General features: G+C 59.4%; 2 protein-coding genes across 2 annotated transcripts; both read left to right on the plus strand.

Moving 5' to 3' along the window:
- Nucleotides 1-9,291: 9,291 nt before the first annotated feature.
- KVR01_010642 (uncharacterized protein) lies at nt 9,292-12,780 on the plus strand. The gene has a single exon (XM_044789830.1). It carries the CDS (start codon nt 10,145-10,147, stop codon nt 11,612-11,614), a length of 1,470 nt encoding a protein of 489 aa, XP_044640801.1. The 5' UTR covers nt 9,292-10,144; the 3' UTR covers nt 11,615-12,780.
- A 334-nt stretch (nt 12,781-13,114) lies between these two features.
- Nucleotides 13,115-15,769, plus strand: KVR01_010706 (uncharacterized protein). Its single transcript, XM_044782947.1, has 3 exons — nt 13,115-13,687; nt 13,778-13,880; nt 13,935-15,769. Exons 1-3 carry the CDS (start codon nt 13,563-13,565, stop codon nt 15,537-15,539), a joined length of 1,833 nt encoding a protein of 610 aa, XP_044640865.1. The 5' UTR covers nt 13,115-13,562; the 3' UTR covers nt 15,540-15,769.
- The last annotated feature ends 141 nt before the right edge of the window (nt 15,770-15,910 follow it).

The following is a 15,910-nucleotide window of genomic DNA, read 5'->3' on the forward strand; positions in this document are numbered from 1 at the left end:
ATTTGAGTAGGGACGTTGCATCTCTGCAACCTGGCAGAACAATAGAGATCGGTTGTACTTGCCCCAGGGACGGAAGATGCCGACCAGTCGGACCCTATCGGTGGCCTGGTGCGGACCTCTGGCTTCGTGGCGCCAGTCCCTCTGGGAGCCTTCTCGCCAACGGGCTCTTGACAATATTGGATCGACAGCCGGAGACTGATTTTACAACCCCAGGTCTCGACAAGTGTCTATTCTCAAGGATCAGAAATTGCGGCAGAAGTGTAAGCGAAAACCAAACAAGTCATGATTTCGCAATCCCAAGCCGCACCAATAACGCTCGGGACCGGACATCGCTGGTTGCCCACAAAAGACATCGCAATTGTGAAGGTTGTTGGATTGTGTCTTGACAGAACTGAACCATGTGACCCTGCCCATGACACTAGGGGCAGGGAGGACTGCGACGCAGCAGTGGCGTCCATATATCAAAGCCTCTGCTCGTTGGGACGCACTGTCAGATGGCTACTGCTGGCTGGAGCCGCTGCTTGAAGCCTCTGCACGAGTCTTATCTCTGTGCAGTCTGCAGGCCCGAGGTCTCCACGATTTAGGCGATGCGGCCCTAGTCATTATCCGGAAGTGTTCGCCTCCACTCGCCTGCACAAGAGAAAAAAGATTATGCGGCAAAGTACCTCGCATGTACCGTACCACAGTTTCTCGCAGCTCGTCCTATCACACAGTCTCGGGGCAAGAGACCAAGTGGGCGAGGCAAGGTGCAGACTGGCCTATTATTTCCCTTTCTCCCGTTTTGCCGTCGCTGCACTCTGTTGCGCGTAATGTTCCGAGGACCCAATATAGCGAGTTCTGGCTCTCAGCCCGGCCCCGGTCGCGAGTCTTGGAACAAAGTGGGTGAATTTTGGCTGCAGTGATCATCTCTGCCTGCCCACCACCTCCATTCCTGCAGGCTGCATCTCCTGGCGCAATGACACCAAGCAGGTGCAATCCACAGGCGGGAGACCAGGGACGGGGAATGCGCCGTGGCATATCCGTCCTGGAATAATGTAGCAACGCGTTGAAGCGAACCTCCACTATGGTAAGGATCAAAATCCACACAGGAAATTCGTCCGGGGTACGCAGCGGCTCACTGTATCCCGCGGCTCCCAACCTTCCCAATCCTTTCAACGGCCGGGCAACAACCTACCTGCCGCCACGGGAAGCCGTCACAGGTGCGTTGATGCTGTGTCACGCATAGTATGGCGGACCGCGTCATCCCTGAGCAGGCTCGGGTTGATTTTGGCAACGGTTTGATGTTGATTTGAATCGCCGATATTCCCGTCAGTCAAAGCTATCCCTGAGATGCTGGTGGAGATGTTGGGGCTCACACCAACATGCAGGAGTCCATTTTCATCCATCCGAGGTCAGAGGTCCTGCAAGGAGAGGCGAGATTTTCGGCCCTTGAGCCGAACAGCAAGGGGCTTGACGGATATAGCGAGGCCGGGGCAGCCTTACTGGAGATGGCGTGTATCCAGGAGTACCCAGACGTATCCCCAATGCAAACATGAAGTACTCACCACGTCTCACCAACAGCAACTCAAAGAGCCACCCTGCGCTGGCTGTCATGCTTCGCTCAAATCCCACCGGAGCATCTCCCCTGATGACACGGGTCACAATGATTGAACTGGTCTCAATGCCGCTAGCTTCTCTGTTTGCTTGTGACAGGATCCATTCCTCTCCCTCGCGAGACACCGCCTCGAACCTTGTGAGGAGGTCACCCCTTTAGGAAGGCGAAGCTGCCTGTGCCACGATCCCCGGATGCACCCATTTCCAGGCATACATCATCAGTGCATTAGCCAGAAGACGCAATGGAGATCTCTGCATGATCTACTGCACTTCAATTTCTCAGCTTGCCCTAGAAACGGAGCAGCACCATGACGGGATCAGGTGGGACAGGACGGACGTAAGGACCCATTCACTCACCTGACGCGTTCGGTAGTCAGAGCTCCGTTCTGTCATGATCGGTCGTGCAAGTCATGACAACGCCCTGTCACTTCAGGGACCTTGGAACCCTGGCCACCGTTCAAATATGGCAATGTTTCTGCAACTCCGAAGCCAGCGCCCCGTTGCTCCAAAGCGATCCCCTTCCGCCTCTGAAGCGTCTTTTGCCCAGCAGCTCTGGACGCTACGGCTCGAGAATGCCTGCCTCGCCTGGGGGATCATCTGCTTGAAGGATCGATGAGGTACCTGGGGGCGAGACGAATCAAGATCTCGACGAATGCAAGACCTGGCATGCAGCCTCGCACGCGGCTGATGTCGACTGGATTGCGCGTTGATCCCTGGTGTGCCAGGAAACCCAGAAGCTTGGGCTTGTCGCCACCGTTACGAGCCGGTCTTTGCTCCCAAAACTAGGCTTCAAATTGGCTGATACCCAACTGTCGTCACAGATAGCACGATCGCCTGCCATGGCAGGCACACTCGAAGATGGCTCTGGCAAGGCTGGGCGTCCCGTGGCGCTGTTCGAATGCACTTCATCCTGCAATCAGCCGTCCTCTGGGCAAGACGCTCAATTTAGAGAGACGACCGCTCCTCATATTGTGGCGGCGGCATGTACGAGGAAGGCGTCCTGCTGCCTTGTACACCAACCCGACCTGTACCGGACGATATGGTCGCAGCATGGGCCCGAACCAGTTCTGGCGACCACTGGCGACGACCAGACCTCGCAAGCACCCCCGGAGCTTGTGACTTCGCACTCTCAACGCACTGAGAGAGATTGACTGATCATGTTCTCTCTCGCAAGTCTGCAGGATGCGGCGTCCCCTTCCCTGTCCCCCCGACATGACACCGTCCCAGTGACCGTCAGATGCAGACGAAGAGGGGCCGGGCTGGTTGTTGTTGTGCTCTTTGTCAGGTTTCTGACTATGCGGCCGTCTACCATGTGTTGACGATGACAGAGAGTATGTCCCTGTGTCGCCGTGTAACACAGGTGGCCACCTTCTTCTGGGCTGTGGCCTTTCAGAGATCACTCGTCACAGGGCCCGAGGCGGAAAAGAGCGAGGAAACCTCCTGCCCTGCCATAGGCATCAGCTTGCCACGTCAAAGGTGCTCCAGATCAGTGGTGAGCTTCCGAGAACTCCCACGCCTTCGTGCTGTCTTTGCACGGGCCTGGTGGTTGCCACTGCTCGCTTTCGACTTTGGAAGGATGTTGACGGCGCGTGAAGCCTCGATGTCCAGATGTTGCAGAACTCCCTCTACTGGTCAGGTTTTCACACAAGGACTACTTGCGTGACCATCTTCGTGGCGACGAGTGTCGTCACCGAGGATGCGGCGAGGGCTAGATCTTTTGAGGAAAGGAGAATGATCACAGAGATCCACGGAAGTGATGCACACATGGAAAGTTTGCCGAGCAATCGACACAGACAAAACTGAGGTTGCCCACCATGATGTCTTGTCGGGTTTGGATATTTCGATGACCCCCAAACTCCCCAGCAAGATGGCTGTCTGTCTGTCTGTCTGTCTGTCTGTGACGTCCTGGATGCAGGGCATCGTTGTCTTCCCCAGGAATATCCTGAGATATTCGACGGTGAGCAGATGGACGCGAAGAAATCACGAGCGCGTGTTTCTCCACAGATCTGAGAGTATCAGGCTGGCACAGACCACACACCCACCGGCTCGTCCGAGATGAAGTCAGCCCTGTTGTTTCATCTTGTTGATATGCAGTTGGTGTTCTGTGGCTCGCAGTGATCCGGCCACTTACAAAGGTTTTCCAGTGGATGCTCATTCGCTTCTCGACCCGCACTTTTCCTGAAGAACTGGGATGGACGCGATTCCCACTGACGTGAAGGGCTTTGGTCGGATTTACCTCATCTTAGACTGTTCATGCGCATATGTGTGGGCAAGGGTGCAGACCGCTCTTCCAGGCGACTCGAGATCCTGTTCTTCAGAAGGCTCTGGCAACAGCAGGCTGGAGAAAGGTTCTTTTCCAGGAGATACCTTCCCTGTCAGCGTCCGGAGCAAACGTACCTGCGAGTTCATGGGCGAAGCGCACCCATCGAAACACGCGCACGTCGGGTTCGGCGCTGGCCAGCTTGTGGCCTACCAGGTCTGGACCTTGGACCCAGCCGCCGAGTAGTCCTTGAACCCGAGCGCGGCACTACGTCGGGCTGGCTGACTGACAGGACTGAGTGAGTGCCAACAAAGTCGTAGGATGAGAGGAGAGCCAGGATCTCCGGGCACCGATGAAACAGCACGAGGCTGCGCGCCTCACAAGTGACGACTGCTGGCAAATCGTGATTCTCTGAGGGGGTTTACAAGGATGGTGTCCTCAACGTGAACACTTGTTCTTGCTGCGACAGCCGGGATATAGCTCCTAGCCACGGAATGAGAGGCGGCGGCCGTCCAGCCAGGTTCCTTGTTGCTATAGGATGGCATCAATCACGTGCGACATTGTAGAACCACCGATGGCGAAAGTTAGGGGCCGGCTCGAACTGCCCGAGTTTACGTTTTAGAATTGCGGCCCTTGGACATGCGACGCATCTCGGGTATCTATCTCCCTCTCGCGGCAACCACGCAACGACCCCCCCCCCCGCCCATCTCTCGGCGACCTACCAGATAATCTGGTCGTGTGTGTCTGATTAGACTTTGGGGGAACCGGTGGTGGTCCCAGAGAACTCGACACGCAACGATCGGAGGCCGCCGCCCACCCTCTGCCCAAGACAAAGAGGTCAAACTCTGATCTCCAAGAGGGTTGTAAATGCCTCCGTACCGCTGGAGTGGTTGGTTACATCAAGATCATCAGGCTCCCCCACTAACAGGACGATCCCGCCGGAGCCGCACGCGCAATAATGCTGTTGTTGTTTCTGGCAGCTTATTAGGCCCCTCTAAGCCCGGGTCCTCGGCTCCCGTTGTTCGATGCTACCTACCTGCCTACCTGCCTACCTAACTATCTACACTGCCAAGTGGTGGTTTGTTGGGGGATGTGTAGCGGCGGCACTGGTCGGTTCCGGGAGACGTGGACGTCCCGGGCGGGCGGGTGGCACGAGGATTTCGCGATCGAGCGAAGCAAGCGATTGCCGGGCAGCATCGTACCCTACACCCTGCAACGACTCCCAGAGGGCAGGGGACGTCCCGGCCTTCTTGCCGTGCGATCTTGGGTGCTACTGTACGTCTGTGGCAGCCAGCTCCCCGTCCGTCCTGCCTTGTCACGCACACAAGCACACACACACGCACGCACAGAACCCTTCCACCAAGGGCGGGCAGCCGCCGCAGCCTCCTCGACACAGCTGGAGCTGAGATTACGCGGACTGGCCCTGGCGGGGTGTGGCTTTGCGCCCGGCGGCCGGGCGGCTGTTGCAGGTTTATGTATTCAAGCTGACTGAGGTTGTGGCCTCCGCCGGGGGGGTTGACAGCTGGCTAATAAGCAAGCTGGCTGCCCGCGGGCGCGGCCAGGCCAGGGCACAACGGTATTCCAGCGTTGGTTTATTACTATCCGCACAGGGTCAAGTCATCACGGCCCGTGGGACGTGATACCGTGGGCGATCTTGTGGCACGCTGTGCTATGGTACACCAGGCCGCCGTGCAGAATGGATGGGGGGGCCTGGGGGGAAGCAGCACCGGGCTTGCTTGCGCCGGAGGTGGTTGTCTACGAGGCCCGGGAAGGGGGCCATTGGTTTGCGGGACGCGGGGGATGCAAGGAGTGCGCTTGGAACCTGGGACGGGGTTGTACGGGGCCACCGCAGCTAGCTAGCTACACAGTACCTAGGTAGCTTCGTGGGCGGCGGGCTTTTGGACCCCCCGAGTTCATCGTGCTAGCACGCACGCATGTAAACATGTTTCCGGACAGATCTTGGTTGTAGAAGGTGACCTCGCCCTCAGCCTGCCTGGGGGGCGAGCCGACAGCGCGAGTATCCATAGGTCATAGGTCGTAGGTCGTAGGTCATAGGGGGCCTGGGGGGCCGAGTCGTCCGTTTGATTGTGGTTCGGAGCAGGTGATCAACACCAGCAATGGAGCCCCGAGCTCCTGCTGCGGCGGCCCCGGCAGATCCCATCATGTCGGATAGGGCCAGCCGAGCCAGAGCTATCGTCTTTGTGGCGCGGCGGGAGTGGGGAAGACGGTGGAGGGGGGCGAATGGGGGGTGGTATGGTATAGCCTGCTTGCAAGAGCTCGTCCTACTAATAAGTGTAAATGTCACACCAAGATCCGGGCCGATTCACACCTGGGCAGCAGCAAGTGCGGAAAGTATAACGCGTTTTCGCGAATTCCTTCCCTCTTGTTCCTTGCCGTAGCCTGACGAGGACTCGGAGGGAATAGATGGGAATGGGCAGACCAGTCTCTGTACCGACTACATGTACTCCGTACAGTGCTAGCCACACCAACCGGGCGCCGGGGCGGGGATGTGAGGGCGAAGGAGGAGGGGAATCACACCAGGTCGGACCCAGCTCAGTTGCCTCACCGGAGGGGCCCTCTGAGTGGCCGGCAACGTTACCGTGGGCAGCTATCACAAGCCAGCGGCGCGGCGGCGGTAGGGCTTGGGCCAGTTTCGGCGGGAGGGGTATGCCAGTTGGTGACAAGAACACGCGGCCCAGCGCCACGGGCCGTGGCTGGTGTCAATTGTTTCTTCATACGTGTGTGCACGGCAGGCCAAGCAACGGGCTGCCTCGCGTATGTGTGTGTTTGTAGCTTGGGGGCGTGGGACAAGGCCTCGTCATACCGGGTATGTAACCGACAAGAAAAGAAAAAAACACATATCGGCCGAACGATGATGTATGTATGTATGTACTTAGGCCGACCAAGTGGCCGAGCAAACTACGTGTAGCAGAGCAGGGCAGGTCTGACGTGATGGCCGCCGGTGAGGGGAATTTGTCGCGAATACATTGGCAGCGAGCGATCCTATCGAGCCCGGCAAGAGGGGCCGGGACAACCGCACCACTTGGCTTGGGGCATCGAGGCGGTGGTGGGACACTGGGCATGGAAAGGTTCCGAGGCTGTTTGTTTCTTCGTGTGTGTCTGTGTGTGTAGTTGTACCTGGTAGTGTATACAAGAACTGACTAGGCGAGAGCTGGTGAGCCTGAGGGCAGAGATGGGCAGAGCGGACGGAAAGAGTTTAGTCCCAAAAGAGAGGAAGAAAGAAAGAGCAAAAAGAGGGCCTCGGCGCCGAGGGTCAGGGCGCCACTCGAACCCACCAGTCACCTGCGAGCCAGAGAGGCTGAGAGGGCGGGCGGTCCGGCGGGGGGAGGGGGGCGGGCAAGATAGGGCCGCCGAGGCAGGGCAATGAACGGGCAATGACATGACATGGCATGGCTGGCATAGATCGTGATGATGAAAGGGAGGGATGATAAGATCTCTATGCAGTGTGTAGTTACGTGTCTGTGTGTAGGCCGGATAGGTCTACTTGGTCTACCAAGCAGAAAGACATCATAGTTTCATACAAGGGGGACCAATTACCAGGTTTTTTAGGGCTCCCTACTGTCGGGTCGTCTTGGGCCGGAGCGTCAAGCGGCTCAGACGGCATCGAGATGGGCTGGATGGCTGAATGGATGTGTGGCAAGAGCTTCTTTCAGCTGAGTCGGTTTGGTTTTCCTGCAGGCCAGCAGGCTGAGCACCGATCCCGAGGTCTTGGTAGCGATTGTCAGCGAGGTTCCATCCCGCCGGTGGAATGACAAAGCCTCGGGTTTCCGCGAGAGATGTGGGATGAGACGCAGGGAGACGCAGAGTGGCAGAGGCGCAGAGACGCAGAGACGCAGAGAGAGAGGCATTTTCCCCCCTCTACTCAGGCCTCGCTAGTGCTTGGCTTCCCCAGAGTTCCAGTTGGCCCCAGTCCAAGCTAGCCAGTCCCAGCCCGCGAATCGAGGTGGGTTTGGCCTGGCAGGCTGGCAGGCTGGCAGGCTGGCCTTTGCCCAGGATGGGAAGGGAATCGCGTCGGCCCACGCGGGCCCCCGAGGCTTTGAGGCGGACGCCTGTCAGTGTCGTTAGTCAGTCCGATCAGTCAGCCCCAAACCCAGCTGCCAGCCAGAAGAAATGGGCCGACGGGCCAGACTGACTTTCTGAGACCTGAGTTCACCTGCTGAAGTGACGGAGAGCCTTCTGGACAAGAGGAAGCTAGTGCAGGGTGAGACATAGACGAGCGAGCAGGGAGGCCAGAAGGAGAAGAAGGCGAGGAATACAGAGTCGTGAGTGGCCGGCCCCTCCAGTCAACCCACTTTCCGCCCTTCCCCCACGGGCATTGGCTTCTCTAATTCCCATCTATTTCCACCTCGGCCAGGCGGTCAAGAGACCGCCTGTCCGCCCGCCTGTCTTCCCTGTGAGAGCCTATGGCCGGGTGGGTTTCGAAGGGGGGGAGACCGGGTGGGATGTTTGTTTGAAAAGGTGAAAAAAAAAGAAGTGGGCTCGGTCCCATGTCGATTCTGGTAAACCCCGGGCCCAGAACCGGGCAGACACAGCCCCGGGTGCGGAATTGAGGCTGATGATTGATGGGCTCGCCGGTTGGCCGGGCGAGGCACTGGGGGGGGACCACGAGGATTCGCAACACCGCCTTTCTAGAAGGGCTGCAGAAGGGTTTCTTTGATCTGCAGGACTCAGGGGGAAGAGGAGGAGAGAGGAAACTAGCAAACTATTTCCCCCCAGGGCTGCACAACTGACAGATCAACGGCACTGGGCCATGAGGGACGTGGGGACGCGATTCAATGAAGGCGGAGGAGGAGATGGCGAGGAACCCTCGCTCGTCTCGCTTGAGGCTCGCCTATGTTTCCCCGGCGCCTTCTAGGGCCGCTTCGAGGGGTGTGGTGCTACTGTGTGGGAGCGGTGGTGCGTTGTTTTTTTGAGGCTTTATTTTGGCGGCGGTGATGACAGTGGTGATGATATTGCCTCGCTGGTAGACTATTCTTGTATCATCCAAGTGCTAGGGTTGATGCTAGTCGAGCCTGGGCCCTTGAGTTGGCCTAGTGTTGAGTCTGCCTTTGGTTCTGCTTTGTTTGTTTGCTGGCTACTGCTGACGATTCTCTCGTTCTGCTGCTGCGGTGCGGTTGCAGTGCGTTGCGCTGCGGTGCGTTGACGGTGCGAGTGCGAAGTGATGACTGAGTGGTTCATGTTAGTGTTGTATGTGTCTGTCGCATTGCTGCGCCTATCGCATGTGCTGTGCCTCGTGCTAGATCCTCCGACACACCGACTAGCATGCGACTCGGCGCGGGCAGACCGGGGAACAAGGGTTCTACACTAAACTGTGTAGGGAGGAGGGAGTACGTACCCCGTACCTGCCACAGACAGACACAGCCAGGACGGGCAGGCTGGACGCTGGACAGACCGGACAGGCAGTGGACGCGGGCTAGGCCGGAGACAGCAGCATTCCTCGCTCCTGACATCAAGACTATTATCCATCCGTCTCTGGGGTTAATGTCAATCCACCAACCTTGGAAGCCAGCCAACCCATGCACCTCATCGCATCCTGCCCACCTGCACCTGCACCTGCTCCTGCACCCCTCCTTCCCGTGTGCCTATCTATTCTTACATACATACCTGCGCACATACATACAGTACATACATACATCTGCCCGGACTACCAGACTACTACCTCACTCCTCCCCTCTCCTCCCCCTCCCTGCCTACCTGCCTTGCCTTGCCTTACCTTACCTTACCTTACCCTGCCTTACCTTGACCTACATACTTCCATTCTTGCCTGCTTGCCTGGCTGCTCGCCTGCGCGATATCCATAACCTGCTTCTCTTCCTACTCCTCCTCCTCTCCGCACATCCCACAGGAACCAGTTCAGGTCGTGCTTGAAAGACTTGATTGATTGATTGATTGGTCTGGTCCCCCCAAGTTGCTGGTTCGACCCGAGTAGGAGGCACATGACGTGTAAATTGCCGCTCATTTCACGTCTCATCTAATCAAATCACCCGCCGTGACGACGAAACCCAGCGACAGCTCCAAGTGCCGGCAACATCTCTGGTCATTATGCTCCATTCCAGCCTCGCCATCCTCCTCTGACATACCTTCTGGCTGGCGGGTGCTACCGCCCACGAAACCGCGCCGCCATCGCCCCCGCCATCACCTCCCGCCTTCTTACTCCTCTGTCTGTCTGTCCTGCCCGTGTAACAACTGTCTTTGTCCTAGCACATCTCATCATCGTGCAGGCCGGGCACTGGTGACTGGTGACTGGCGTTGGCACCGACATTTGCACCCATGGTCCAGGCAATAACAGCCAACATGGCGCCCCTTGCCGGAGTGCCTGGTTCCTACAACCACTCCTCCAACAAGATCTCGAAATCACGATCCAAGATGGTCAAGCCCATGCTGAAGAAGGTCGTCGTCTCGTCGCCAAAGAACTCGCTCGACCTGGACCGGGGGTGGGACGACCACATCAGCGTCTACGACCCGCCTGCTCGCACAAGCCTGTCGCGCTCGGTCCGGGACGCCAGCCTGCCCGGCTCGACATGGGAGCCCTCGACCTTTGGTAACGGCGGCCCAACATCCGGGCCCGGCTCGGCCTGTCCCTCGTCTGGCGCGGCAACGCCTGTCGCGGGGCTCGAGATCAGGAGGAAGCAGCACACGCGCACCACCTCGGGCACCAGCATAGGCACGAACGGCAGTGGCCATCGGCACGGGGGCGCCTTCGTCCACCCCTTCCAACAGCACCAGACCCCGCGCACAAACACCCCGCCGCTGACCTACGCCAACTCGTTCACCTCGTTCGAGCGCGACACCACCCCCAGGGACTACTCGCCCACCATCATCACCGAGAATGACGACGACGACCTGGACATTGCCGGCTCCACCCCTCTGTCCACCTCCCTGTCGTCCCACCACCACCTGCACCGCCCCCAGCCCAGCAACAGTCACTCCACCACCAGCCTGAGGCGCCCCTCGCTCGCCAGCCAGCGCACGCCCTCCCTGACAGACTTCAACAGCAACGTCAACAACAACCCACCGCTGCGCGTCAACACCACCCCCTTCTCCCGCTCCCACCCCACCGCCTCCTCAAGGCTCGCCCATGGATCCCTCAACACCTCGTACTCGCACTCCGACCTGCACATCAACGGCGCCAGCCCTACCGACTCGCCACGCCCGTCGCTCACCCTGGGCAGCCCCAGCACCTCTGCCGCCCCCATGTCGCCCCTGCGCACCAGCCTCGAGGGCGCCTTCCGCATACGGTCCCGCAGCGAGGTCGACACCAGCGTCAACCGCGAGGACATCCGCGAGGCCAGGCGCAAGTTCGAGGAGAACGAGAGGCTCAAGCAGGAGAAATACGAGTCGGAGCAGCGCAAGAAGAGGGAGCGCAAGGACAGCAAGATGGAGAAGGCCGCCTCGCGCAGGGCCACCGGCGGCAGCGACAAGGCCAGCGTCGGGCGGCCGTCCTTCTCGCGGAAGCGCACCCCACCATTGAGCCCCTCCGTCAGCAGCCGCCACACCCACACCCGGCCCTCCGAGTCCCCCCGCCAGGCGACCATCGATGAGAAGGTCCAGAGGCCTGGGTCGGCGCTGATAGGCAGCAACTATGAGGGTACTGAGAACGGCGCGACGGTGCCGGATATCAACGACGTCCGTTTCGGAACGCCAAAGCGCGCCCACACGGCCAAGAGGAGGACGCAGAGCTATTGGACCTCATTCATGCTGTGGCTCCGGACCCGGCTGTTGAAGCTAGGGAGGCGATAGCTATGCGAAGGGGGGGGGGGGCAGTGACTTTCTGCCGGAGGCGTCAAAATAACCACTGCAGGACATGAGGGCCATTCGACTACCAGTCCTCGCGTGGGGTGTTCATCACATCAACAATCATACCGATACCAATATAGCAGGCAGTCCAGCCAGTGCTAGACGCTGTCACCACCGGACCACAACATGGAATTACCCGTCACACGAGATCTAGCGTTCTTTGCATTGCGACCGTTTTTGACAGCATTCATCGTCCGTCACTCATCGCCTTGGTGGAATTCAAAGCTCAGCTTACTCGCAAGGCGTTTGGCGACATACCCGGAATCTTTTTTTCTGCCCGAGGGAAAGAAGGGGACTTTCGCGACCTATCATTTATCACAAACTTTGTTTCTGCATGCATGCTTTTCGAAGCTGGCCCGGGCCTCACGGGGAGGGAAAAGCTGGAGAGGGGGGGGGCATGTGTCTCGAGAAGGGGGCTACGGAGCTGACGGTAGCCCGGGCAACAATGCCCACAGATCCAGCCTCCGGGGCTGAGGGGCGCAACCCTCGGCCGGAACTGCGCGGGGCTGGGAGGGAAAGGGCATCATTGGGAAAGCGTGGAGGGAAAGAGGCGTTTTTGTGGCTTGGTCATTTTCACCGTCATGCAGCTCGGTTCTTTGTGTGCCAATCGAGCCCGCATCTCGCTCATCAACGGATGACGGTTGAGACAGGAGTAGAATCGGGTCTGGGTCAAGGGGGTCACTTGTGTTTTCTTCCTCGCGGTATCTCTTCACGTTGGGTTGTTTGTTTACATGTTTGCAACACAAAAAAGGACGAGTCCGTCCTCATCACCCGTGAAACGTCCGGGTTTATAGACTCGAAAGAGAGACACGGCCACTTGCCTGAACGGCGGGCCAGTGGGGCAAGAATTGAAGTTCTTTGCTCAATACTTGCAGACTGCGGTCGTGTTGTGGTGAAGATGGTGATGGCTGAATTGACCGTGCAAATTATAACCGATGCGAGTCTCACCTCGCACTAGTGACAAGCCCAAGCAGGTGTTGAGTGGTTGTGTAAGAGAGTAATAGTGCTGTTGTTTGTATATATCAGTGATGCTCGTGGGCTGCATTTCTGAAATGGGATGAAGTCTCAATTGGGAAAGAGAACAGAGGGTTAACAACTAACATGTGAGATCATCCGATGATATCACGTCGAGAGAAACATCGACCACAGCCGCCCCAATGGACCCAGCAGCTCTCTGGCCTGCAGGGGCGATCGTCCAATGTGTACGGAGTAGTGCCTGAGCCGAGGCAGCCTTCTGTCATGCGCGGGGCGGGCGGGTTGTGGCGCGGAGGTAGCACAACAGGATGCTGAAAGATACGCTACGCTACGGGCTGCCACCATTCCATGGGGCGCAGGTGGGGGTCCGGTCTCAAAAATACGCAAGATTGCCAGGCGCGCTCTGGTAGAGTACACGGGCAGTACCCACGGGCCGACATGGCTGATCGAGCTGGTAGCCCGCCTGTGGTAGCTTCGTTCGACGACCCGAAACGTTCGTGCGCTCGCGGCTGTTGATGGAATCCTTCCATGATGCCTCCACCTCTTGTCCCGCCGGGGCCTGGCAACCTGGGCATCAATTGGAACCGATTCAAGTTGTTGCGTTGAAACCCACGGCTTTTTTCACCGGACGACTTGTTGTTACCTCCCTGGTAATGGGAGGCCAGTTAGAGTACCTGCCTACCTAAGCAAGCAGCAAGCGAGCTGGCGCGCGCCTGCCTACCCTGCCTGTCGCTTTTGACTTCAGATGATTCCATCCAACGTCGTTATAAACTCTCTGTGAACCCAATTGATTGATCGCGTGCTTCACCTCCCCCAACCTCCTCGCACCTTTTTGTTTCTCCCAGGTATTTATTTATTCTCGACTGTAATACACCTACCTGCCTACCCACCTGCATATAAGACGGCCCAGAGCAAGATGGCGCCCACCCAACGTTACGCCGACTACCCCCCGGCCCAGGCGGCGTCCGACATCAGCTACAAGACGGAGGAGGACAAGAACCCTGCCCTGCGGGGCGTGCCCCTGGCCATCGGGGCTGCAATGTGAGTGCTTGTGTTGCGTGGCAGCTTTTGCTTGGTGACGCAACCAACAGTGAGCCGAGACAAACAGTCGAGCTGATGAGGCCTGCACAGCGTGACGAGGAGCCAGGCCCTCCAGAGGTTCCTGTACGGCAACGCCGGCTTCAGCAAGCTGACCAGCATCGATGGCCTGAGCTCGCACCGGTGGAGGTTTGATGTATGATTCGACCAGTTGTCACTTTCCCCACTTGTCTTCTGACCAAGTGCACAGCCGACCGTCATACCGCTGGCCGACGACCCGAGCACCCCGGCGGCCGCACCCACGTTCGAGGATGAGCTGCTCCGGCCGCAGGATGCCGGGCGGCCCGGCCGGTGGTCGTCGTTCGCAGACTACCACGCGCTGTACCAGGCGGGCAAGGTGACGCCGCTGCAGGTCGTGGAGGCGCTGCTGCCCGTCATCGACCGCACGCGGCCCGACCGGACCGAGTACTCAACGGCGTGGCTGGACATCCACACCGACGAGGTGCTGGCCGCGGCGCGGGCGTCGACGGAGCGGTGGGCGGCGGGGAAGCCCCTCAGCGTGCTGGACGGCGTGCCCTTTGGCGTCAAGGCCGACTGCGAGGTCAAGGGCTACGTCAACACCATGGGCATGGCCGTGCGCCCCGAGTACGACTACTTCACCAAGCCCGCCGCCGAGTCCATCTGGCCGGTGCGCAAGCTCGAGGAGCTCGGCGCCCTCATGGTCGGCAAGATGAACCAGCACGAGATCGGCATGGACACCACCGGCTGCAACGCCGCCCAGGGCACCCCCACCAACTGGTACAACAAGGCCTACTACCCGGGCGGCTCCTCCTCCGGCGCCGGCTCCTCGCTGGGCGCCGGCCTCGTCCCGCTGTGCATCGGCACCGACGCCGGCGGCTCCATCCGCATCCCGCCCGCCATCGCCGGCCAGTACTCGCTCAAGACGTCCCACAGCCGCACCATGGTCATGAACAGCAGCATGTGCATCGTCGGGCCCATGGCGTCCAACGTCGCCGACCTGACCATCGCCTACCGCGTCATCGCCCAGCCAAACCCGGCCGACCCCGTCCAGGGCCTCTTCGCGCCCTCGCGCCCGCCCGCCAGGGGCGACAGGAAGCTGCTGGGCCTCTGCCACCCCTGGATCGCCCGCGCCACCCCGCAGGTCCGCGGCTTCTTCGACCGCGCCGTCGAGCACTTCACCAAGACCCTGGGCTACGAGACCGTGGACATCGACATCCCCTTCCTCCGCGAGGGCCAGGTCGCCCACGGCGCGACCTGCCTGGCCGAGGCGGCCGACCACGCCAAGGACCGCGTGCCCCCCGGAAACGCCAAGGGCCAGCACTGGCTCGACCTCATGGGCCCCGCGAACCAGGTCATGACGGCCGTCGGGTCACAGACCACGGCCAACGACTACATGAAGTTCGCGCAGGTGCGGGCGGCCATCATGGCGCACCTGGCGCACCTGTTCGAGAGGCACGGCGCCTCCCTGCTCATCGCGAGCCCCATGATGCCGGACGTCGGGTACGCCGCGACCCCCGGGGACGAGAGGTACGGGTTCACGGACGGCAACCGCGCGCTGCGGTCCATGACGTACGCGTGGCTCGCCAACACGAGCGGGTGCCCCGCCGCCACTGTCCCCGTGGGCTACGCGGACGTCGACAAGGGGGAGGGGAGGCTGCCCGTCGGCATGCTGGCCATGGGCATGTGGGGCGAGGAGGAGCGGCTGCTCGCCTGGGCCGCCGAGGGGGAGGCGTATGTCCGGGACGTGTACCCCGGGGGCCGGCTGAGGCCCGAGGGGTGGGTTGATGTCATTGGGCTTGCGCGGGATGGGAAGGGGGAGGGCGCGGCGGTTTAGGCCCTAGCTGGGTGTGGTGTGGTGTGCCGGGCTTCTCTTTTGCATCCGTCTTGACAAGGGGCGACTTGTCTTCTGCTCGGTGTCGGTCTTTTGAAGACATCCTTTTCTGAACTTGTCTTTGTTCGAGTGTTTTGGTCTAGGGGTGTGTGAAACTTGCAGGGCTTCTGTCACTGGTGTACATATGGAGTTGGCGATCTTGAATCTTGAGTAGTAGTGTTCTCTTCTGCCGGTATGATGTTACTATTATAAGTGCTCACCTTCCCTCGGTTTGATATTGCGAGTTCAGTATCTGTTAATATCAAGGATGGGTTTGTGGTATGTGTTGAAATTAGAGGCTTGATCCGTGTCCACGTTCTTGGGCCCAGGAATGT

This window comes from Diaporthe batatas (genome assembly GCF_019321695.1).
Source record: "Diaporthe batatas strain CRI 302-4 chromosome Unknown Contig00013, whole genome shotgun sequence".
In the NCBI taxonomy this organism is placed as follows: domain Eukaryota; kingdom Fungi; phylum Ascomycota; class Sordariomycetes; order Diaporthales; family Diaporthaceae; genus Diaporthe; species Diaporthe batatas.

What these genes read in the sequence shown, in the direction of transcription:
- KVR01_010706 (XM_044782947.1), top strand. Translation starts at nt 13,563, where the DNA reads ATGGCGCCCACCCAACGTTACGCCGACTACCCCCCGGCCCAGGCGGCG. An exon ending in CTGGCCATCGGGGCTGCAAT is followed by an intron (nt 13,688 to 13,777) that starts GTGAGTGCTTGT and finishes AGGCCTGCACAG; the next exon opens with CGTGACGAGGAGCCAGGCCC. An exon ending in CGCACCGGTGGAGGTTTGAT is followed by an intron (nt 13,881 to 13,934) that starts GTATGATTCGAC and finishes CCAAGTGCACAG; the next exon opens with CCGACCGTCATACCGCTGGC.
- KVR01_010642 (XM_044789830.1), top strand. Translation starts at nt 10,145, where the DNA reads ATGGTCCAGGCAATAACAGCCAACATGGCGCCCCTTGCCGGAGTGCCT.